The 25,217-nt window shown below is 40.1% G+C and overlaps 1 protein-coding gene and 1 non-coding gene across 5 annotated transcripts in view; one reads left to right on the top strand and one right to left on the bottom strand.

Moving 5' to 3' along the window:
• The first annotated feature begins 276 nt into the window (after positions 1–276).
• LOC119795242 (attractin-like protein 1) overlaps positions 277–25,217 on the top strand; it is a 437,403-nt gene continuing 412,462 nt past the window's right edge. For all 4 annotated transcript variants that reach the window (XM_038303135.1, XM_038303136.1, XM_038303137.1 and 1 more), the window contains exon 1: positions 277–916. In XM_038303135.1, the coding sequence (XP_038159063.1) occupies positions 693–916 (224 nt within the window). In that variant the 5' untranslated portion in view covers positions 277–692. The remainder of the gene's footprint in view (positions 917–25,217) is intronic.
• trnae-uuc lies at positions 16,726–16,797 on the bottom strand. Its single transcript has one exon. It is a non-coding gene; the product is annotated as a tRNA-Glu (tRNA).

Below are 25,217 nucleotides of genomic sequence, written 5' to 3' on the forward strand. Positions count from 1 at the left end.
GATCACCATTGCTGTCTCCTAACTCTATCGTTACCCACTTTCCTGTCTCCATACTTTCAAATAACACAATAAAGGCAACTAGAGCCTAAATATATATATATAAAACAATGTCACAATTCAGTTCTGTGGTCTGTGGTGTAATGGGGTGGATTGATCAACCATCCTGATCATGATGGTTGAGGATGTGTGCAAACAGCCCAGTGATGCCGCTGCAGACAGCTCTGTCTCTCCTTTAAAGGGTCCTGCCCCTTTAAGCACGCGCTGCGGCCCCTACTGCTCATGCTCAGGCTCCCAGTGCCGGACTTTTCCCTGCCAGGGGCCAGCTGCGGAGCGCTCACACCGCGCGAGAGGCGTCATGTCAGGCAGACCGTGGAGGTGTTTGTTAGGAGAGGAGGATGCTGCTGCTGATGGTGATTTCACCTCCTGGATGTTGATATTCTAACGGGATCATCATCCTGTTTACTTCCTGCCACCGGATCCTTTACCTCAGATCAAGTCTGGGAAGCAATAAAAAAGGATTTCTTTTCATCTTTACTCGCCGCTGGCTGCGGGGATGAATCTGTAGTGTTTTAAACTAAGTTTATTCTCATTTTTCAGTCAAACATGTCAGCCTGCAGGTAAAACCACTGCTCCCTTTTTAAACACCTTCCTCGCCGAGGTTACAGGTGGGTCACCTGAGCAGACCCTTCATCATGGATCCTCCGCAGCGGAGCGGATCATCACCATCCTCCGGGAGGTGGAGCATCCACCTGGGGATGCTGCTGATGCTGCTCCATCTGCTGCTCCACGCAGGGCATTCAGCGGCGCTGCGCTCCTGCCAGAAGAGCTGCTTTTCAGGGAGCTGCGTGAACGGCAGCTGCGTGTGTGAGCACGGCTGGGTGGGGGATGAGTGTCAGCACTGCCAGGGAAGGTTCAGGTAAGTTCCTCACTCTTTCTCACCGCTAATATAGGTGCCACACTTCAAACACTGTCCTCACCCCTGCTGGATGCCTGCTTATATCCTTTAACTATATAATAATACATCCCTGCATCCAAGCACTATACTTACACATACTTCATGATCACAACAAAACACTAAAGAATAACAGTCATAGATGAGGCCATCTATTTGCTTCAATTGGATTATAGATAAAAAGAAAACTATTTGTTTAAAAAAAAAATCTTATTACCTTATTTTTTACTTTTAATTTCCTATCATGTTGACCAATTTTTCCCATACCATCTCTGGATTTCTGGATTTTCTTATAATGCCATATGTTCCTCCTTCCTCATTATAGTTTGGCAGGTTTTTATAGTGTAAATAATAAACTGTCTTCAGACAGAAACAAGGGAATAAAAACAAGGAAGAAATGAAAACCAAGGAGGGGACAGCCAAGGAAAGATGTATGGATTAATTGGGGAATTGACTAATTCTCAATAGATGGAGTGACAGATCAACAGATGGATGGGTGGAAGGTGAGGAGGAATGGGCGAATAAATGGATGGAAGGAGCAATGAACAGATAGATGGAAGGACAAAGGAATGAGCAGATAAACAGCTTTAATTAGGGAGGAAGACATGGTTAGGGAAAGACCAAATGAAGGAGGAATTGACTTTTTCTGTTAAGCATTATTTTTAGGCTCTTGTGGCCTTTATTTTATTTTTTTAAAGATGGGATTAAAGAGAGGGGGAAGACATGCAGCAAAGGTCACCAGGGCAGGACACCTAGGCGTCTGAATTTGTTAGTAACGGTCAATAACTGTGAATATATCTGAGGTGAAACAGGACTTTTTCTCTGAAAATACAAGCTTAGAAGTTACCAAAACAAATTACAACTTTGCAGAACTACAGACACAAACCTAAGACCCTAAATGAAGCTTTTACACTCCTCACCAGTTGGTGGCGTAATGCATCTGAAACTTGTTTGGAATAAATGAGAATGAGAGGAAAAGGATGTCCCTAATGTCCCATGTATGTTGGAAAAGACAACAAGGAACGGAACAAAAACCCAGAAATATATTTATGTTTACTGACTTTACTTTGAAATTCAGATACCAACACATACATCTCTGTTGGCAGTTATCTTATAGGTCGCTCCAGACATTGTTTAGAAGATCATTGTGCTCTTAGTTCTCAAGTGCTTTGTAACAAAAACATACACAAACACAGAGACATCCCAGAACATGGTAATATACAAATTAAAATAAATTGAAGGTTATCTAACATACCCCCAAATTCAATTCAATTCAATTCAGTTTATTAATATAGCACCAATTCACAAACATGTCATCTCAAGGCACTTTACAGTTGAACCAGATCATCCAGTCAGATTGATTCAAAGTTTTCTATCTAAGGAAAACCAGTTGATTGGTTTTGAGACTCATTGACTCAAATAAAATCCCTCACACTAAGCATGCTTGTAGTGACAGTGGAGAGGAAATACTCCCTTTTAACAGGAAGAAACCTCCAGCAGAACCAGGATCAGTGTGAGCGGCAGTAAATCACCTATAAAGAAATAAACCCTGTGCTGCAGACAGTTTATCCTTTATTGATTGATTGATTGACTTTATTGATATCACGGTGGAGACATTTACTCGTTACATCGGTTCAAATAGTCAAAAAGAAGTAGATGCCAAAGGAAGAGAGGGTGCATGGGGTTTATGCAGTATGTACAGTGAGTATGCACTCCAAACACTGAACTCAAGCCACGGAACACTATAAAGCGTATGTGGTGCAGGCCTTGTCTTTCTTAACTATGGTCTAAGTCTTTTTTCTGTTTGGGTTTGAAGTTTTAACACATCACAGTTCTAGAGGAAAGAACCTCTCCTTTAATCAAACCATCAGTGAGGAGAATTTCCCCCTCAGACCAACCAGATTGATTTTAGATTTTAGGCAGTTAGAAAAAAAAATGGTTACACAATAGATCTCCTTGTGTTTCTTTTTTATCACTTTTCATAGATTATAACATTATGATGAATTGTTCTTTAAGGTGTGATTTGTAATGAATGAGTCAAGACATTTAGTTCTTTCTGTTCTTTAAAAAATAACTGCTGACTGGTTTAACTTTCCTGCCCAGCCTTGTTGACGTTCCCATATCTCACGAACAAAAGCGAAAAATATCAGATTCCTGCTCAGTTTTCCTCCTCAATAGAAAACCAGTTGTGGCCATCCAGGAAGAAAGCAAAGCTGGAGCAGAACATTTACACTTTCTCTCTAGCCGAGGGAGCAGCTCAGACAATTAAATCCTGTTCCCGCTCTCTCTCTCTCTCCCTCTGTCTGTGGCCTTGTTCACCCTCACATCCTCCAGGGAGGAAGAGGTTACCTTGTCACCCCACTTACAGCCTGCTCTGCAGAGACACACAGAAAGACATGGCAGCACTTCAGTCTGAGCTTTTCTCTCTGGAGGATTGCATTGATTTTTTTCTTAGTCCGTCTGATTGTTTCGATAGAGGCAGACAACAAATAACAGCTGTTAGGCTGAGCGACAGTCGATACAGGGATGCTTTTGTTAGTGTCCGTTAGTGTCCGTAAGTGTCCGTTGACTATGAGCACTTCTTAAACGTTTAAGAGTTCTCCAAAAGTGTATGAGGTACCGATTGATGATACAAAAAACAGAGAGAATTTGGTCCTTTAGCACCAACAGGAAGAGAGAAAGCAGACGTTAACTCTAAGCCCATTAGCAGTTTGGTGAAACAGTGGCGTAGGATGCAGGTCTGTCTGTTAGTCGCTGTGTCCTCTGGAGAGAATTTTTACCTGTATTGCCTGGTCAGAGGGTCAGGTGGTGCCGCTGTACAGCAGCCATGATTCTGTCAGTGAGTCCCAGGGCAGCTGTGGCTACAATATAGCTGGCCACCTTCAGCATGTAAATGTAAAAACTCTTTGAAATTTCTTGACTTGACAAGACAATATAATGGCTAATTAAAGCTTGACTGAAACAGAGCTGTTTTCAAAATGTTGTTGGGTGCTAGGATAATGCAGACTTTGGAGACGCCAAGCATGAACAGGGCTTAGGTTCAGGCCACATAACAGCCCTCATTGCTTAAAAAAATGTTTTCTCACCCATTAAGGTTTTTTTTTCCTTCAAAACACCCAAACAGTTTCTAAGTGCAGAGAGGCTTCAGTTAAAAGCAAAATTAATTCTCGTGAATTTTGCAAAAATCACAAACTGCCCATTATAGATTTTGCAATAAGCCACCAGATGCATTACCTTTAGATGCATTAAATGTTTTGGACCAATGAAATGTTGTGATGTTTGTGACATCAATGGGTAAACCAGAGGCGGATGGCTGAAGCTATACAAAGATGTCTGCGTCGGTTTTAGCTTGAATGCCCTCTATTCCTGAAATGTGAAAAAAGAGCAAAGGACGTGATCTTTGCCTTTGTGGATGGAAGATATTCGCTCATTCCTCCCGACCGGATTTGGTAAGAGTTTGGTTTATCAGGTAACTCCGCTAGTTGCGAAACAAATCAAGAATGTCACAGCTGCTTCTGCTAAAAATTCAAAATGGAAGACAAGTGGCACTTGGTGATTTACCCAATCAGCTAGAAGAATGTACTGAATGTCCCTCCCTTTTTCTAACGCTTTCTGCAGGAAAGGGTCGTATTTGAATGTGACTACATGGATCAAACAGACTCAATCTGTTTTATGCCAGGCTAGGACTTCGCCAATTATTTCACATCTTTATGATTATCCGTCCTCATAGCCTTACATAGACATCAATGTGTCAAACTTTACATGCTTTCATGTTCTGGTACCGAGAGATTACACTAAGTGAAGAAGGCAGATCCCAGAGTTGGTTTGAAGAAACAAGGCTGCTGGTGGATCATCTGTCGCCATGATGAGGAAAGGACAGAGGCAGTTATTTAAACATCTGCTAGCATTTAGCTGCTGCTAACCTTCTGATGGTGTTTTCCTGTTACCTGGTGTGGTTGATAAAGGTTCATTCTCAGCTCTAGGAGCTTTCTGGCTGTTTGGCCTTCGTGTTATTTAAAACACACAATAGGCTCATTTAATGCTGGATTAATCCTGGATTATTTTTTCTTAAAAACTATAAATGAAACAAGAACGTAATTAAAAAACTTTCAGTCATGCTCCGTTTCAGACGTACCCAGCTGGGCGGCATCATTAATGACGTGATTCCCCTCCCACATCGAGGAAGAATAACTAAGTAGTTGCATCCAGCGTATCTTATTTTACTCAACAGGTAAATAATCTATCATTAATCTGAACTATTCAGTTAATAAACCTTTCTTTATAAACTGGGTCTCGCTATCAGAGGCCTTCTCCCTCTCTCCTCTTTCTCCTTCCTTTCTCTTCCTTTTTCAAACCCAGACTTTGGGACGCTGCATTTTTCAGCCGCAGACGTTTTTACCGCCCTGCTGCTTATTCACACATTTTCGAGTTCATTTGTTTCTTTCGTTCTCACCACTTCAAATGACGGGCATGTGGCGTTTAAGCCCCGGTACGAGCGAACTGCCGGTGACAGACGGGGAGACCTGATGCGATGCAGGACCTGAGGACCAAACCATTTATTGCAGGTTCAGGTGGGGGCGTGTCAATAAATGAATGCTTTGTTTCACTGTTTGCTGCTGAAAAATGAGGGAGAACATGAAAATGATTGATTTTACTGCTGCATTTTCTCTTTCGGGCCCCGTCAGTCAGGAGCTTTGGAATCTTCCTAACTAAAGGAAATGTGTTGGAGGAATTGGGCCAAAGATAATTAGTACTTCTGATTAACAAACAAATCCCCACCAAACAGCAAGATCCACCTCTTCATTTCTCAAGGTTGTACTTAAGATATTTTAAATTCAGCCAATAGAAGAACAGAAACCTTGCAGCTTGGATGGCTCTTTCTTTCTAAGGGACCTCCAACCACTGTGCCTCAGTCAGCTGGATCCCAAGCTGGAGAGCAGAGAGGAATGTACTTCAATATGAGGACTGTGTCTTGAACCCACTGATAGCCACAGCTTTAGTGGGCTTTTTATTGCGAGTGGGATGACCGTGACAGTGAGAAAAAGCACGCTGCTGCGTCCTGCATCCACACACACCGATCCAATAAAGGAGAGAAAGGAGGCTGACTGTGTTTGTGTATTGATTTAAGGTATTAGTGCTCTGTGTAGTTTGATTGGTCTCACCCTTTGGTTTCCTATTATATTCTCTCCTTTATAGTTTATATCTGTCTTTTTCATCTCAGCTGAGTCTCAATGCTTATTTACACGCTTTACAAATCTGCTGAGAAAAACAGCCACTGGTCGTCGTTCCAAAGGATCTTCTGTTTAAATGCAGATCATTTTGGAAAAGTCTTCATTTGATTTACTCTGCCATAATCATTTTATCTTTTTTTTTATTTCATAATATGTATTAATAAGATGTAATGTTACCATGATGAATGATTAATACCATCAAAAAATGTTTGCACAATACCTCTCAATATCAGGCACACCTTTGTCTTATTCTCCTTTAAATGTATTTTTAAATCAGATTATACTGCAGCTGACAACATCTTTCGTTCTGTGTAATACTTCCACATCCTTCCTAACGTTTTTAGATATTCTACATGTTTTACAGTCATTTAAAATCCATTATTTTAAAAGTAATTTTTACATATTGTGTCTAATATGTTTTCTTTTATTTTAGGAACATAAACTGATTTGATGACAATAAAACACCAAAACCTTTCCTTGTTTGACTAATGAAAGTTTATTTCCTGAGGGAAATGCTGTGAGTCACCCAAATGCTGTTAGCCCACTTGGCTTAAACAATACACCAGAAATACTTACATATATACACATATACACAGATATATATACACATATACAGATATTGTAGAAATCTACCAGCCCCTGACGTGTGGATCAGGTTGTCCAGGAGTCCAGTTCTGCTTTTTATTTTGTTGTTGTTGTTCAAGGTTTTATAAAGATGAAATAGCGAGGTGTTTCAGCTCAAAGGTTCCATCCCATGACACTTCCAGCTCCATGCTTCATAGTTATATCAAATGCTTCTCTTAGATTGCTGTATTTGTCCTGGCAAATACTACCTATGTTCTCTTGTTATTTAATGTACAGTATCTATTTCACTGATCTGCCCAGAGAACGTTATTCCAGAATTTTATTTTATTTTTTAAGAGCGTGGGAGTATTTTTTAGGTCTGTGTTTTGGCTGATTTCAATTCCTTTTGAGATCTCTTTATGTAACTGTCTTATCAGGATCGTAAGCTGCTACAATCTTCTTTCTCAAACAGCTTGTTGGATCTGAGCATGCTGGGCCCACACCGCTACAGAAATGTCTATCACTTGAATCACTTGAAGTATGGATGGACTTATTATAGTTAAGCTTTTGTAGGTGTCCCAATTTATAGACCCAGCTCTATATTATTGTTATGCTTTATTTAGAAATATTCCCTGATTTATTTCCAGTTATTTAGAATGGCTGTCAGAGTGTCACCCTTACATTTCACAAGTGCATCTGCAGGATATGCCTTAAAAACTGGTACAGTAAAAAAAATTGGAGAACAAAAGAAGGGAGAAATTTAGAGTGATCCCAGCTCTCTCCATTGCTCACATTGTTTGTATTCTTGGTTGGAATAATACTTTTTTCATTCTTAGTTCCTTCAACTATTGAGCTTTCTGCCGGTCAACCAAAAGTTTCAAGTCACTCAGAAGTATGACCCCAAACCATGGAGGCTTCACAGCTATTAACTCAAGCAGGGATTTGTCTGTCTGAACCACAAAGTGGCATTTTCCCAGAGGTAAATCCACTCTCATCTTCCATCGTCAGCTCCAGTCTGTAGCAGTGAGCATATTCTAGACTTGTGTCATCGATGGTCGGACCTACCCTGGCCAGCTTCACTGACTCACACTGGTGCATTAGACTGGAAAGGAGCTGGAAGAGCTCGATTTCACAGGCGGGTCAGTGAAAATCTGAAGTGTTCTTGGTGAAACTGTTATAACCATATGTTTAGTTTTTCTTAATCATGAATTAAAATTAGTGTTTTTTTAACAAGAGTTCTCCAGGTGTTACATTAGCCTGAGTATAACTAAAAAAATGACCCTCGGTAGTTCTTGCCATAATCCCATTAAAGGCTTTATTAACAACTAAAGGTTGTAAAAAAGGTGACAGAGTATTTTTAGTAAAACATTTCAAGAAAAAGACCGCTCATATTCAGAATTCAAACTTCTGAAAGGACTTTAAATATGAAATTATTCCATATTGTTCAATAAATGATACATGTTTTTAATTCAGAGTAATTTTCATGTGAATGTGCTTTACTGGAGGCATCCATGTTTGTCAAAGAACACTACTGCCACCTACTGGTTTGTGACGTCACGGTGCGGTATCGGCTGTTGATCAAGTCCCAGTGCTGTATCTGGTGTTTGTCACAACGCGCTATTATCCAAGTCATCTTGAAAACATTCTTCTTCCAAATGTTGGCTACATATTACGGGTTTTTTCTCTGGCCAGAAGTTCGATGGCAAATCCTCCCTCTTCAAGTTGGCGATCCAACGACCAACCCGTCTGTGGAGGATCAGGAATCAGAAAGGTGGAATAACTCTTTTTTTCACTTTAACCCGATGTATTCCAGCATCCAGCTGCCATGCACGTGGGCATTGTCAGTTTCACTATAGCTCTGGTGAATTTCAATGGTGAAGTCCTCTGGAAATCTTCAATAATTGTTGTTGATTGCAGATGTGTCTAGTAGTTCCCATTGATTTAGCTTGGAAAGCGGGGAGAATGGCGCTAGGCTTACCGCACCGTGACGTCACTGCTGGAAGATGGCAGGAGGGAGGGGCTACTATATTTGGGCAAAAATGGTCGCTCCAAGATTCAGTGATCCCAAGGAAAATTATTGTTTTTATTTTTTTTTACTGATTAACACTAAATTCATTAAACCGTGAACGTATTCGTTTTAGGTATAAATAATCATCCACTGATTATCCCTGGCTGAATGGACTTTTCCTTTAAAAAATGGATTGAAAAATTCTGGAATTATAAAAGGATAATGAATTGCTGTGAATTTTCATTTTGATTTCATTCAGTAGTAAACCTTTAGTCAGTCCTGAATGTTCATTTCAATATTTATTCATTTGAATAATCAAAACAGAGAAACTAAAGGAAATACAAACGTGTAATTTAGCTGTTATATTTAGGTTATGTTGGTCTGTTTCCAACAAAAATCTAATATTTTCAATATGCAAGCAAAACAGAAACAATATCAGTCAATCATTTTTTATATTTTAACAGCAAAATATTAAAGCTACTTTAATCAAAGGAAAAACATTTGATGAGACATTTTTTGGTTCTGTGATGTAGGATTTAATCTAAATGGGTTTTGTCTTTACCAGTAGCTGATTGACATCTCCGTGTGCTGCTCCGATTGGTCTGTTATCAGATTCTGAAACATGCAGGGAGACTCTAATTTAATTATCCTTTCATTTTTATTTTTTTTTTGCAAACATTAAATCTTTTTATATATACAGCATCCTTATTGGCTAAAAGCTACACAGTGTTGATTTAAGAATATTAATTCAATCTGGATCTGGATTCTTCATATCTCATTATCATCTTTCAGATGATAATGAGATATGAAGAAATATCCAAGATCCTAATTAGATGTTTTAGTTTTGGACGGTGTTGGTCTGGTCCATAGAGCTGGGTAATGAAGGTCGATTAACAATTAATCATTTCTCCTCCTCTGCCTTTAAATCTTTGCCAGATCCTAAATCTCTTCTGTTGAAAAAACAGTTTGAGATATTCTTTATTGATTGATTATACGTCTTTAGTAGAAAATCTGTTGCCATTTTAAACAACCAAATGTTTTTATTTTTTATTTTTTTAGTTTTTAACCCTTTAACTTGTCGACCCCCGACACGTTTAAAGAACATGAATCTATAAGGAAATGCCAAATGCATGAAAAATGATACAAATTATTTATCTAAATAATTAATAATTGATTGATTTTACAATGTGAGTTAAAAAAGGACAAAGTTTCATACAGGAGAGGTACAGATTTTCTTCTATAGGTTAATGGTTATTGTAGAAAGTACAGAAAAAGAAAATAAAAGCCTTGTTTCCAATCTTATGCCAAGAAATATAATAGGCTACTTTAAACATATTTCTGGTTCTTTAATGCTTCTAAATTTGGTATTATTATTGATATTATTGGTATCATTATCGATATTTTAGCGACTATTAAGAGCCACTGTATAAGATATTTTTAAAAGATGATTTGTGTTGATTTTCTCATGTTTCTTTCATTTAAATATAATATTTAAAAAATCTTTTTATTTACAATCTTTCATTTGAAACCTCATAACTCGCCTAGTTTTTACAATGAATTCAATTCAAAATATGATGTAATTAGTCCAACTGTGTTCAAATACATTTTAAGATAAATACTTGTGAAAATTAGTGAACAAACATCCACCTTAAGGATTATGCTTTGCAACAAAATACAAATCTTTAAACATCCCTCAAAGCACCGCTAACCAGCCAAGGAAGGAGAACATTCATTTCAGAAGCTTGGACCCATGCTAACTCTCAATGATGTACAGAGATGCAGGAGGTAGGAGAAACATTACACATTTTATTGTACTTCACAAATCTGGCAAGAGGAAGCAACTAATTAAAGAAGGCTCATGTCCTTTATATTGTTTGTTTGCCATATAGGGAATCATTCATTTGCATCAACCTTCCCCTGACAGCTTTTAAAACAATAATCCAGTACATTTAAAGTGATGAATTCTGGCTTAGCGATTACCTTCATTACAGACTTCTCATGTTGCATATAAAACAGACAGGTGGGAAGACTTCTCCCTGCTGAGCAATATTCTGGACTGAACTCTTTGTGCGTCATTCAAACTCATCAACGATGAAACATGGAAATGGCAGCATCATGCTGTGGGGCTGTTGTTCTTTAGCAGGAACAAAGTCTAGTTAGAGCTGAAAGAAGGATTGATGGAGTCTTTCAGCTTGTTCAATCAGGGAAGCAATCTGACGGATGTCCAGTTTCAGACTGGTGTGACAGAAATATTCAACCAAACTCTGTAAGAGGCAGAGTTTGATCTATTGTCCAAATGTTTAGCTTGACTAAACCTCTGCATTAATCTCCCTTTGTCTGCTGGATGCCAAGTGCAGGCAGCCAGAACACTGGAGGCTGCAGCAAAATGAACTGAAGCTGATCAAACATTCGCAGTCATTATCTCCCTACAGAAATGCAGAGTTCTGGAAAGAATTGGCCCGATCCTAATCAGTGGAGGAGAAAAACACAGAGAGATTGGAAAGTTGCAGATTTTTGCTTCTTAAATGTTTGGCAAGGAGGGCAGTATGGATCTGATATAAACATTATACAACTAGAGTTTAATCTATAGAGTGAAGAGCTTTATTCATTCTTCTTTAATCTGGAAGAAATTCAGCAAATTAGATTTTTATTCCCCAAAATGGGATTACTGTCTTGGATTAAAGCAGCCCACTTCATGACTGATATAATCTGCTATTAATACTGTGAGTGCAGCTTTGATGTTATGGAAGCACTGAAAATCCCCTTTCCATGATATTGAAGTCCATTATGGTCACTGGTTCCCATAAAGTGTCCTTTACTCTTTCTGTAAAGTCATTACAGTTGTCCTTGAATCTCAGAAACTAAAGCTTTACACACAGAAGACAACATATCTTAATTATATGTTCCTTATGGCATCTTCATCATTCTCATTGAAGACCTAACATTGAACAAAATGTACCTAAATTAAAACATATCCACTGTACTCAAATAAAAAGATAACCTTAGCATTCTTCATCTAAGCCTTTATGTAAACCCTGACTGAACTAAACTCTTACTCAATATAATCTATTTTTGTTCAATACTGTAACTATAATCTAGTTAGTATTTTTAAATATATAATCCCTCTCAATGTTTTTCAAATTCCTTTTTAACAATTTCTAGAAATATAAATTGAATAGACTGTCTCTATAGGCCTCTTCTCACACTGCTGTGTTTTCTCTCGATGGTGAATGCGTATTCATGTTGATGTAGCAGTTTGCCACGGTTCATTCACCAATGTTCCCCAAGCAGCAACACTTTCCAGCTGCCTGCAGGGAAGCCCAGGTTTGTTGGAACTGCCCATTTTGAGGGAATACAGACGTTCGTGGTGTTAGCATGGCTGGCTAACGTTAGCACCTTTCCAGTACTGACCTCAGTACAGGAGGATGAACGAAGTCCCACTTTTCAGAGAGAGTTAACTTTTGTCTGTTTTTCTGGTTTGAACAAAGAGCCTACACCAAAAAAACCAAATCTCTTTCAAACTCAGGAGGGCCAACACCAAAACATACGTAAATAACATCTTTGAAAACATTTATTGAATTGTTTTATTTACCATTTTCTCTGGTTTACCTGAGCTCGGGTTGTTGTTGTACCACATCATGAAGGGAGATCAAGACAAACCTCAATGGTACACTACCTGTAAGTTGTGGGTTGCAGGTTTGAGTCCCCATTCCTTCCGTCTTAGTCTTATTCTTTGGCTAGAAACATCACCCACCTGCGGTCCTTGACGGCATGGCAGCTTTGCCTCTGCCATCCTGCCCCAGGGCAGCTTTGGCTAAAATGTGGCATCGCACCATCAGGGTGTGATTAGGTGACCAATTTGAAGAGAGTCCAAAGATGTTAAAAGTGTTATACTGACCATTTAGCATTTTAAAGGCCCCCGGATACATCCAGGTCAGATGCCTGAATCACCTTATATTCCTCCTTTCAATGAGGAGAAGGGGTGTGACTTCTTCAACTACTACCTAAGCTTCAAGTACACTAGTTAATGCATTCTGCTGCATTTACTACAACAAAAACAAATTACCAGAGAAAAAGGGCCATAGTTGGGAAGTATATATTTTTTAAAATTGTTTTATTTTTAGGATCTTTGCATCAAGGGTTGTAGAAGCTTTTTAAATTGCTATTAAAGATTTCATTAATCTAAAGGTCATGCTCCCTGGGGACACCTTCTATGACCTTATTTGTATAAAAATCACAAGCATTTGGCAAAAACACTGGGATTTTTCCTTTTAGTAACAGATCCTGTAATAGAACCCAGATATTTATTTCCTTTTTTGCTTGCTGAAAGTCATGGCTATTATTCTGAAAGCAAAGACAGTCTTTGCCACTCTTAGTCACTGCATTAGATCCTGGTTTGGGAAAACTCTCAGAAAAGAAGGACACGGTTAGCAAATGTTCCTGGAAATCATGTTCTGATAAAAAAAAAGATAGAACTTGTATCCTGGATTTAATTTATGTCAGATTAGTCTAAAGACCAAAGCTAAATGTCAGAACGTAGATGAACCAGTAAATAAAGTACAGCTCATATCTGTCTCCAACCTGCAGGCAGACTCTCCCCCCTCAGAGATAAGTTCAGGGACTTGACAAACTAATGATTGGAGTTGGTAGGATGTCCTGGAATCAGAGACATGTTTTCTCAACGTTACCAGCTTCCATGTATCTGTCAGGAATCGCTGTGCTCACATCTACACAAGGATCTGGACCAAGGTTAAAAAAACAAAAACAAGCTGAAGTTTGTTTTAAAAAACTTAACACCTTCTGTGTTAAAACAGCTTTAGGCTCCAAATAAACTTTGTCTGTTATGACATGGAGAATCTCATTAATTCACAATAATTATATCCCAACATCCTAAGTCTCCCTGAAGTCCCGGAAGTCTCCCTCATATAGATAGTTGTTCACGGATGAGTCGGATAACTTATCCCGGATTTTAGACTATGCCAGGTGGTGTTTTTTTTTATGTGAGTGAGAGTGTACAGGCAATACAATAATTTGTGCACCATGTGCAGATTAGAACTACTTGGATTGCACAGACACAACAAGCAAGAGCGGGGTGTGAGAAGGAGGTTGCTTATGAAACCTGTGCAGCGTATCTGTTCAAAGCGACGCTCTGTTCAACCAGCGTTCCAGGAGACTGGTTGTCCAATTTTAGTCAGAAAAATAAGCTAATAAGTTTCAGTTTACTCTCTGACAGTGACCTAGTTACTGTACCACTCAAAGCTGTAGATCCTGTGAAAGAAATGACCGTTAGTTGTTGAGAAGTGGTATGCATGGGGCATGGTGCGGGTCGGTTGTCTACAGCGGGGGGTGGGGGGGGGGGGGGGGGTGTGTGGTGTTGGTGGGGTTCGATAAGCATCTACCTGAAATGAATTTTTGGAACTTAGGATGTCTGCAATATTTTTCAAGACATTTCTCGTGGTTCTGGTTCGGAACAGACCCAGAGATGAGGAGGTTCTGGTTCTCAACGGACCAGGAGAGGAGGATTTTCTGGTTCTGAACGGATAAAGACAGGAGGGGGTTCTGGTATTGAACAGACCAAGAGAGGAACAGATTCAGGTTCTGAATGGACCCAGAGAGGAAGAGGTTCGGATTCTGAATGGACCCAGAGAGGAACAGGTCCAGGTTCTGAATGGACCCAGATAAGAGGACGTCCTGGTTCTGAATGGACCCAGAGAGGAACAGATTCAGGTTCTGAATGGACCCAGAGAGGAAGAGGTTCGGATTCTGAATGGACCCAGAGAGGAACAGGTTCAGGTTCTGAATGGACCCAGATAAGAGGACGTCCTGGTTCTGAATGGACCCAGACAGGAAGAGTTTGTGGTTCCAAATGGACTCAGATAAGAGGACGTCCTGGTTCTGAATGGACCCAGAGAGGAAGAGATTCTGGTTGTGCTTTGATTTTGCTTGTTTGTCAGATTTATCCTGGTCAGCTCTTGGTTTACTTCAGTTCATTTAACTTCAGTTCTTTAGTTCTCTTTCATCCCGGCTCAACAGGCGTGCCCCAAGGCTCTGCACTGGGACCTCTGATTTTCACTACTCTACCTACTTCCTTTGGAGGGAAAAGTACTTTTTGAAAATGTAACATTGATTGTTATTGCAATGCTGATGACACCTTGCTCTATTTACCTAGTGAGCCCAATTCAATGTCCCCGCCTTCTACTTTCAATCATTAAATGTCTTTATTGATCCTGTTCCCGGCACTCTACATTAGTACCCATCCATCTATTTCTAGCCTCGTGCACTGACTACTGTAACTATTATTTTTTGTTTAGACACATGCAAGACTGCCTTTTTATGTAAGCCAACTTACATCAAAAAAGCAAAAAACTGTGTGACAGTAGCTATAGAGGAAAACTAGGAAAGAATTTCAGAGAACCTGGAGAACATTTAACCTTTCTTATTGAAGCCAAAGCTGAACAACAATGCGATCAATTTAAAGCATTTGCAGAGCCTTGTAGTTTAAATGGTATGAGTTATTTTCCCGGAAACAAAAGCCCTCGCTCTGATCAATTCCCAAAGGAATGACTGAAACAGTATGCTTAAAGTAAGCTAAGTGAAAGCCCATATTTGAAAGGAAACCTCAAAAGTGTTAAAGCTTAATTGTTTCTTGACAGCAAAAAGTTTACAATTTAATTTGAGATCAGGAACAATTTAAAAGTTCGGTCCATCTTTACAATAAGTCACAGCCATTAAAAGGCCATAAATGCTTGCAGAGCCAAGGCTGGCTTTAAAAGTAAAAGCAGCAACATGAGAGTTTTTAGGTGAAAGGCGAGCAGAGAGCAGCCTGGCTAGAGTGCTTTTCTTACATCAGAGTCATCATCTGCTGACAGTGGCCCAATTCAGCTGCGTTTTAGTGCTGGTTTGTGTGTTTAAGCCTCCAGTAGAGCTCGGAGACGACGGCAGCTCACACACTCACCGGCGCTGCCACCATACTGCATCAGGCTGAACGTCGGTGTCAGGGGGGGTTGTGAGGGAGGGAGGAGCATCACGCTGCCATCTGTCCTGTGTAAGTTAATCCGGCCATGATAAGAGTCAGAGCAAGGTCAACATCCCCTGATCAGTTGGATTGGAAGGTGTGTTAGATGATTATTATTTCTCCATGTGTCTCACCCTGGCAGCTTATTCACAAACAGGACACTGGATCAAATGGGTCAGTCTGAGGGTGAACTCAGAACCTCTAGGTTCTACCACTAGTCCACCACTCCCCAAACCTATAGGGATTAAGCTGCTTCTGATAAGCTAATTCATCACATAGGAATGACAACACATGCTTTTTCTATGACATCTAATAAGAATACTTCCTTATTCTTATTACGACCGACCTCCAGAATCATAGACAGGTTTCAGATATTACAGGCTAACAATGGAACCAAACAATCCACTCATTTGCATGTTTCCAACCAATACAAGGCCTTGTCTCTATAAAGACTCAAACTCACTGCAGATCCAGACATTTGAATTGTGAAAGCTTCCTGGAGAGGTAAATGGTAAATGGCATGTACTTATATAGCGCCTTTATTCAGGTTAGGAGACCTGACCAAAGCGCTTTACACTACATTCATTCACCCATTCACACACTCACACACTGATGGTGGCAAGCTACATTGTAGCCACAGCTGCCCTGGGGCTCACTGACAGAAGCGAGGCTGCCTTACACTGGCGCCACCGGGCCCTCTGACCACCATCAGTAGACAATGCAGGTGAAGTGTCTTGCCCAAGGACACAACAACAATGAAAGTCAGAGTCGGGGCTTGAACCGTCAACCCTTCGATTACAGGGCAAACTCCCACATCCAACGCCACTGTCGCCCAGGTGGCCAAACATTGGAAAGCAAGTCCAGTGGATTGTTTTTAAACTTTTACGGAATAATGAGAAAGTATATTTCTAACCAGCCGACAAGGAATGTTGGTGAACACTAGAGAAAATAGTCATTCCCATACCGGGAGTTGAACCCAGGCCATCTGGGTGAAAACCAGGAATCCTAGCCGCTAGACCATATGGGAGATACAAATAATGCTGTTTCACCATGATACAATGGCTGTCACCCACACTACTCTTCATAGGTTCCCATTAATGATTTTTTTAAAGGCTTCTTTAGGCCATATTCAGGAGCAGGTAAAACCAGATGTTGGGTCTACATACAATAACGAAAAACAACACAGCTAATCAAAGAAAAATTCTTTTGTGCCTTATCTTCAAGAGTTGGCTTTTTCTCCACTGATATTATTCTGTTGTTTCTGACAATCCGAATTAGTTACCATTTGCATTGTTGTCTCCTTTGGGATCAAAATGACCTCAGAAAGTTTTCTCAGTAAGTCTGCACCTGACTTTAGATCATTCTAAATATGGAAGTACAAACTGCACCCTCAATCTGTTTCAGGGTTATTTTCATTCGAGGTAAGTATCTTCATTTATTTATCCTCCACCCAACAAGTTGAGTGATTTGGTTGTGACATTTCTGATGTGCATAATCATGAGGGGGAAAAAAACGTTAACACATACTGCATGCTAAATCTGCAGGTGGATATGAGCTTTGCATGTGCAAATAAATTGCTATAAGTTTTAATAAACGTGAACTTTTGAGTATCAGGTCCTTAAAATTATTTTATTTTCACCTGGAATCTCATCCAAAAAAAAATAAAAAATCAATATTCTATCAAGCACGGAGGGTCAACTAGAACATCATAATCATGAAAATATTCCTAGGGCTAGAAGTTAGAGCATGCTTTTAGACCTATTCCATTCTACCATCTCTGACTGCTTGCTGTTATTTTCCTGCTGGAAAGTTAACATCTGTCCCAGTCTCTTCCATTGCCTTTATTTAGGTCCGTTTATCTTCCGATCATCTAAGAAAAACTTCCCTATCCGGCTTTGGAAACACATGTATGATGGATTGCTTCGTATTCAATGACTCGATCCAATCAGCTGTGCTTCCTCAGACAGAAAATCCTTCACTAAAAGGAGCAATACCTGGGTTTGATCTGATAATATGCAATTGTTTGGACTACTGGTTTGCAGGAAGAAAACTCTGGGTTTCACATTTGCTCCCCTTCTTAGGTACCTTTATAACTTGAAAGTTATGGGTATAGTTATATTATTAGTATAAATGAGGCTGAATAGAAAAAACCCTTATTATTTTATTTTTTTATGTAAAAATGTGGAAATACTCTATCACTTTCCTCCCACATAAGAAATATTCACCACATGGAATTTGTCCTAAATCCCATTTAATAGCTAAAACAAAAGCTAGTAATTGGAATGAGGTCCCCAGAGAGCTGCTTTCTTGATTAAAAGCAAACTATTTCCTTCATTTCTTCTGTTGTTTTGCGGTGGATGTTTGTGCATCACAGCTAACTGGTCAGAGTTGACCTGGGAAGACCAGACTTGGACGACCCTGTAGAAAGGGACATGACAGCTCCCCTCTAGAAAAAAAAACAACACATCTTTACTCCTTTCTGTCTTTTTCTCTCCTTCTCTGTTATTCATAAACACATAAAAAGAGAGGAGTTACTGGAGAAGCAGGCACAAGCATCACATCTGAAAAAAACAAAACAAAGCACGACTGCGTCTGAGTAAACAAGCAGACGGGAACAATCCAGACCCTGCTCTCTGCAAACACACCCACCAACCCACCACGGCCTCCCACAGACAAACACACCAAAGGCACATAGGAATGACAACACATGCTTTTCTATAACTATAAGAAAGTACATTTTCTAACCAGCTGGTGTTTTTATTTCATTTTTTGTTTCTATATTTTAAAGGAAGTTGGATTATCTGATGTGTAACTGGGATGGATAGACTATCACAGATTGCTCTGACAAAGGAAAAGTGGTAGAGTGAGAGAAAAACAGGGTGAGGAATAGATCCGATGGGTCCTGTGTCAGCAGAGAACGAGAAGATCAGCAAGTCAGGACTGAACATCCACACCCACTTAGCTGCTACTTGGAAACAAGCCCGACTTCACTCAGGCGTCTATTTGAACTTAACCCTAACCCATGGAGAAAATCATTATTTAAAAATGTGTGGTGTTTATCCCTCTGTATGTATCACAAATAGAGAGGCACAGACCAAGGCAGAACTTATATGTATATTTTTTTTCAATCTCAAATTTAAATAACCCCTATAGTAAAATAGTAGAAGCAACAGAGATTTGATAACATGATTGCTCACTCTAAATGTATTTAAAAAAAAAACTATATATATACATATTATTAAAAAAACTATATATATATATATATATATTATTTTTATTTTTTTCTCTAATGTAAACTGGCTGCCATTAACTGCTGTTGCAAAAAGGTAGCAAGCCTTGGCATTTTGTTCTTCTGTTTGCTAAGATGATAATGAGGCTCATTCTTTAGGCCACCAGAGATATGAGACCCAGCGGTGCTTTAAACTGAGAATGGTGATCTTGTAGAGAAATGTACACAGCTAGACTGCTGCTCCTCTATCCAGTGTAAACACAGCTAATGGAGGTATGACTTTAGTTCATTATAGCAAGCAATACATCTTTAGATGGTCCTGGGTTTTAGAATATAATTCAACTTTTCTTGTCATTCCACTGTCATAAGTACAGAGCAATGAAATTCCCTCTCTGCATTTAACCCATCCGCTTGGGGAGCAGTGGGCTGCCGTTGTGCGGCATCCAGGGAGCAGCGCGGTGTTAAAGGCAGACTCGGACTGGTAATGTGATAGCAGGCGGGCTGGTCCTAATTTTAGCGTAAATCATACCGGCCCCAGCACTTCCTCTCCGGCCGAAGCTCCTACCTGTGATAGTAAATAACTCAAGGAGCTCAAGAAGTAATTCAATATTAGCTACCTAAATGATGCATGCATTATATATAGCCCTCCTTTGTCATGCACATCCTTGTGACGGTTGGCATATGGTGTCATTTTCTATTTCTTCAATCTGTAAAATCCTTGCAACAAACTAAATGATAATAAAACTAACATGCTTTCTTCAAACCAAACAACAATGTTCCTCTTTGACAAATTTATGTTAAAATATTTTGCGGTGCATGATGGGGTTTTGCATCTTATCATTCTTGGGGTCCATAAGTGGGCGGCCCTGTGTAGGAGTGTGGCTGGAACTCAGAACCTCTGGATTGCCAGCGCAATGCCATAACCACTAGGCCACCTCTACCCCACAGGTAATCATTATAGAATAAAATAGTTTTACCTCCATCTTTGGTCTGTAATGCTCAGTGTATGAGAATCAGCCCTCCATGATGTGCTAGTCATCATTCCTCTTGTATTCAGTACATAAACATACCTCTGCCACCAGGTATATTTATCATTATTATGATCTCATCCCTTTCCTTCCCTCTGTTTTTATGAGATTGTGTGTTTGCTTGCTGTTCATGCAGTGAAAGCTTCCAATAATGCGAGTGAAAGGCCAACAGCGCAGGGATTTCACCCCCACATGGGAACTCATTGCAGTCCTAGAACGCACAAAAGCATTTTAATCCACAACACATGGGATTGCTTTCTCTCTCTCTCTCTCTTGTGCACATTTGTGTTGGCTTTGGGACTGTGTGCTTGTGGCCTGGCTGGGTGTAAACTGTAATAACAGTGTCCTGTTGTCGGACTGTAATAATGGTTGTTTCTACACGCGGGACACACACGATGTGCTGGGCTACTTCAGACACGGAAGACTCAAGACCCTCTTTCTCCAGCTGAAGGATAAAGCACACGTTCTGTCCGGGGTCACAAACTAGCTGATCTATTATGACTTAGAAAGCAAGCTTCTTTACTGATATTATTCAGCTTATACGGTTTATCAAATCATTACATCTGGCTCGGGTAACTGAAAGGTTGGCAAAGGGAATGAGTGACATTTGATGATTACCCAGCATCCTAAAGCTGTAGCTGCTAATTGAGCTGACATGAACCCAGAGTATGAGTGCCTCCGCTTTTCTGTTGCCATTAGAAATGCATTAAACATTGGCAGTAAACCCAGTGAGCATTTGTGTTCTTCAGTTGAAAATATGTTGAAACAATGTCTAAAGCATCCAGTGACATCTGGGCCAACATAAACAAGCCAAAACAAGTAAGAAATAGGATAAGAGAGGCTTAAACGTGTTTACTAGATAAGCTACACATCCACAGACTTCCTGATACACAAATAATACGTCGATGGAGGACTTTCACTGTGTACCAGTCATGGTTTTACTCTTGCTGTTATGAGATTGGCGGCTTGGTTTTTTTTTTTTTTTTGACATATACCGTAATAATAAATAAGTATAAAAATGCTGATTTAGTATGAGATAAAAACTGTTCTAGTGTTAGGATTCTGCATTTAGCAGAGCTTAGTTGTGCATATTGCTGAAACTGGAATCCCTAATTCAGTAAGAGATGAGGCAAATATGTAAAGTAAATAAACTTCCTGTAAACTGAAATTTGTGCTCTCAAAGCAAAACAATTTATTCAAAAGGAGTTTAGGCCTAGTACAGAGGTCACGGATTAGCAGACCGCGGTCCGGATCCGGACTCTGCTGGCTAATCCGGACCCAACCTGATTTAAAATTTTTGCCGTGCCTCATCTGTTCCTGTTTGGCTGTGACTCCATCCTGGAGAGAAATATCAGCTGTGCTGCTTCCATCAACACCTTTGTTTATAGATGTTGGAGCTTGTTTTTCAGTGTGGTCCTGTTTCTCTGACTGTGACTCCTCATCTCCTCATCCTCTGACATGGGAGCTGGCTCAGAGCTCGTCTGCCTGGCTGTGTGTTTCCTGGACGGGGCCACCTGTGGAGCTGGTTGACAGTTGCCTTTTGTATCTATGCTTCTTCTTCTATGTCTGCTTCTGTCTCCTTGAACCCCAGTGGGCCTCAGCAGATAGCAGCTCACACTGAGCCTGGTTCTGCTGGAGGTTTCTTCCTGTTCAAAGGGAGTTTTTCGTCTACACTGTTGCTACGAGCATGCTTAGTGTGAGGGATTGCTGAAGAGTCAATGAATCGATGCAATCAGCTGGTTTTCCTTAGATAGAAAACTTTGAATCAGTTTGACTGAATGATCTGGTGAACTGCAAATTGACCTGAGATGACATGTGTTGTGAATTGGCGCTATAGAAATAAACTGGATTGAACTGGATTTATAAATTACTGCATGGTGTCCAACAACAGTGTCTAACTTTAGTTGTGCAACTTCTCCTGTTAATACGGTAAAGCCCTCCGGAGCTCCAGGCTGCACGTGATCCAATGAGCTGCTGTCAGTCTGGGTTGCTGCTGCTGCTACTTTTAGACACAGCAGGCAAACCTGTGGCAAGCCGGGTGATGAGAAAGAAGGAGAAGACGATGAGAAAAAGAGAGCAGAGAAAGTGTGGACTGCTGGAAGAACTGCGGTGAACTGGTGAAAGAAAAGTGAAATGGTGCTCAAAGATGACCCTGCACATTTAGAGGATGTTTGGCTCAACCTGCTGCTGTGAAGCAGGATTCTCCACCATGAACAGAATCAACAATAAATCTGGATCCAGGCTCAAAATGAGCTCCTTGATATGTGCTTGAGAATGGCTTAGTCTCCATTTAAACCCAGGTTTAAAGCCTTGCAGGGCAGCCTAAAGCCCACTGCTCTCATTAAGACAGAAAAAAGAAAGAAAACAACAAACGATCAGTTCAGGTGTTTTATGTGAGTCAAGAAACAGTCTATATACCAAACTGAACGATTGTTGTTCTCTATTTCAAAAAGCTCTTTAGATTTTAAAATGTAAAAATGTTAATTTTTTTTTTATTTAAACAGCTCATGGATGCATAAAACCTGATTTTATGTCTGTTAAATTCTGTTTAAAGTAACAGATTATAATTCAAAATGTCTCCGGACATTTACTGGTTCTTTATTTGGACCCAGCTGATGTTTTATTGGTTACCCCTGGACTAGCGGTCAGAGCAGTGCGCTGTGCTCTGAGAAAGTTGCCAGTACCCGGTTTGATCCCCACAGCCACAACCAGAGCGTATGAACGGAGCACCACGCAGTTCCCGCTCTCCTCTCAGGAGGATGTTTGCTCATTCGCTCCGTTGTTCAATGTTGCTCCAGGACGCTCTGCTCCGAATCCGCTCAGCGCTCACCTTCATTTTTTCTGGTGAAATCGCGCCAAGCTCGCTCAGATTTTCAGGAGAAGGTATTTTCTGACATTTTTTTCTTCCTGTAATTCTGCCAGGGCCCTGGGACACACAGCGTTTGATTTACTGATGTGACCGATTCATGGGGATTGTCTTATTTAAATGGGCTGTTAAATGATTGCAGCAGCTAACACCTCGCTGCATTCATGTTGCCCCGCCTTTCTTGTTTAATTATTCATTTATATTACTAGACTTAAATCAAATGAATATTATTTTACAAATGATATAATCGAACATTTTTAATTGACATTGTGAGCGCATCGGAGCGAGCTGGAGCAAAATCCTCGCTCTGGCCTTTAAATTGAAAACCCTCTGCGCTCCACTATATTTATTCCGCTCCACCTTTCGCTACACGCTGCGCTCCGCTCCATGCTTCACGCTTCACGCTCCGCTCCATGCTCCACGCTCCATGCTCCACGCTCCACGCTCCACGTTCCACGTTCCACATTCCACATTCCACGCTCAACGTTCCACGCTCCATGCTCCACGTTCCACATTCCACGCTCAATGTTCCACGCTTCATGCTCCGCTCCATGCTTCACGCTCCGCGTTCCGTGCTCCGCTCCATGTTCCACGCTCCGCTCCACTCCACGATCCGCGCTCCGCTCCACGCTCCGCTCCACGTTCCATGCTCCGCTCCGCTCCACTCTCCACTCACATGCTCTGGAAGGGAGCATTGGTAAACAAACCATGGCTAACGGCTAATGTTGCTACGGGTACATCTACATGGATGCGTTTAAACATAAGACATTTCTGTGCATAATCTATAATTATAAAGAGGTCAGAATGATCTCTAGTGTATTTTTTTTAAACTAAGGATAATTACAGATCCAAAGAAAGGTTCCCACACACTGTGTTGCTCCATGTCAAGAATTAATTAATGTATTGTTTCTGTGGATATGATCTTAACCCAAACGGTACATCAACAAGTCGAAGAACGATAGAGCGACGCTGTCTTTGAATCTGTGGTAACGCTTTGGGCTACATCCTCTTCCTACGCATCTGTGCTGAAATTTAGCCTTCACTTTTAGAACAGACATTTTTAGACATCAATTTAAATATAATTTGAAAGATTATATGTGTAAATTTGCAGCATATGAACCCTTTTAATAAAGTTGCTGTTATCAAACTTTTTTAATCTCATGGATATTTCAGTTTTTTTCTGAAAGCTTTCTTGAACAAACTGTAGCTTGATTTTCATTCTGATCTCCTTTTGGACCACTTGATATTTATGAAATAGGAATGATTCAACAAAAACACATCTTAGCAATCTGCTGTTTTTTATACATGTTTTATTTGTCATAAAACCTGAATTGTGGACATGTCTCATTTCAATGTCACTTGATTTCATTGATGCCCAAAAATATTGCTTATTAAAACAGTGAAAACATTAAAAGGAGGAAATAATTCAGGAAGATCACATGTTTATTTTTCATGATCTCCAAAAACAGCTGCTAGATACGTTTTTTTATTTGGTAAAGACGCTAATAATATTAAAAGTGTTCATAATGAAGCTACAGTATTGTCTTATGCTTCTCTATAGTTAGAAACAAAGCAGATTAAAGCTACCCAATGAGTGCTAAGCTACTCCACACTTTATATGGTTGTTATGTGGTCAGAGAGAAGCCTTTAAACTTGGTGTGGGTCAACGGCTAATAGAGCGACTCCTGAAGTCAATGAACCTTTTAGTTTAGCGAATCGTTAGGGAAATGGATCCGACTGCTTAAAAGACTGAGACGCCTTTTCTCTTTGGGCCTCTAATGTAAAATGGCAGAATATTTGAGTTTGACATTCACCTCCCACAGAGGCAGATGGTAACAGCAAAGTCACCTCATGCGTATGGATGTTCACATCGATATGCAGCTAGCTGCCTTCTTTTTCTCTGTGATGTTCTTTTACCCTTTCCTCCTGCTTTTCTTTGCTGTTTTCCACGTTTGATTTTCTATATTTCTGATGCTGACCTTGTTCTACTTTTTTTATCGACTTTATAGTTTTAGCATTAAGATCATTGTTTGTTGATTGTACTGGTTTAAAGGGGTGATACAATGATTCTATGGGGTGCTGATCCTTAAGGTCTCTGAATAGGGTGTGTAACATCTTTGGGCTGAAAATGGCATATTTCCTGTTCTATGAGCCCTAATGCAGCCTGGTTAAAAGCCCTAGAATGAAACGACAGATTTTCTTCCTTTTATGGTATGATCATGAATATTTAGATGAGATGTGCACTGAGTCAATCCAGTTCAGTTTATTTCTATAGCGCCATTTCACAACACACGTCATCTCAGGTCACTTTACAGTTCAACCAG

The sequence above is a fragment of the Cyprinodon tularosa genome, unplaced genomic scaffold, assembly GCF_016077235.1.
Source record: "Cyprinodon tularosa strain WSP-4 unplaced genomic scaffold, ASM1607723v1 ctg505, whole genome shotgun sequence".
In the NCBI taxonomy this organism is placed as follows: Eukaryota; Metazoa; Chordata; class Actinopteri; order Cyprinodontiformes; family Cyprinodontidae; genus Cyprinodon; species Cyprinodon tularosa.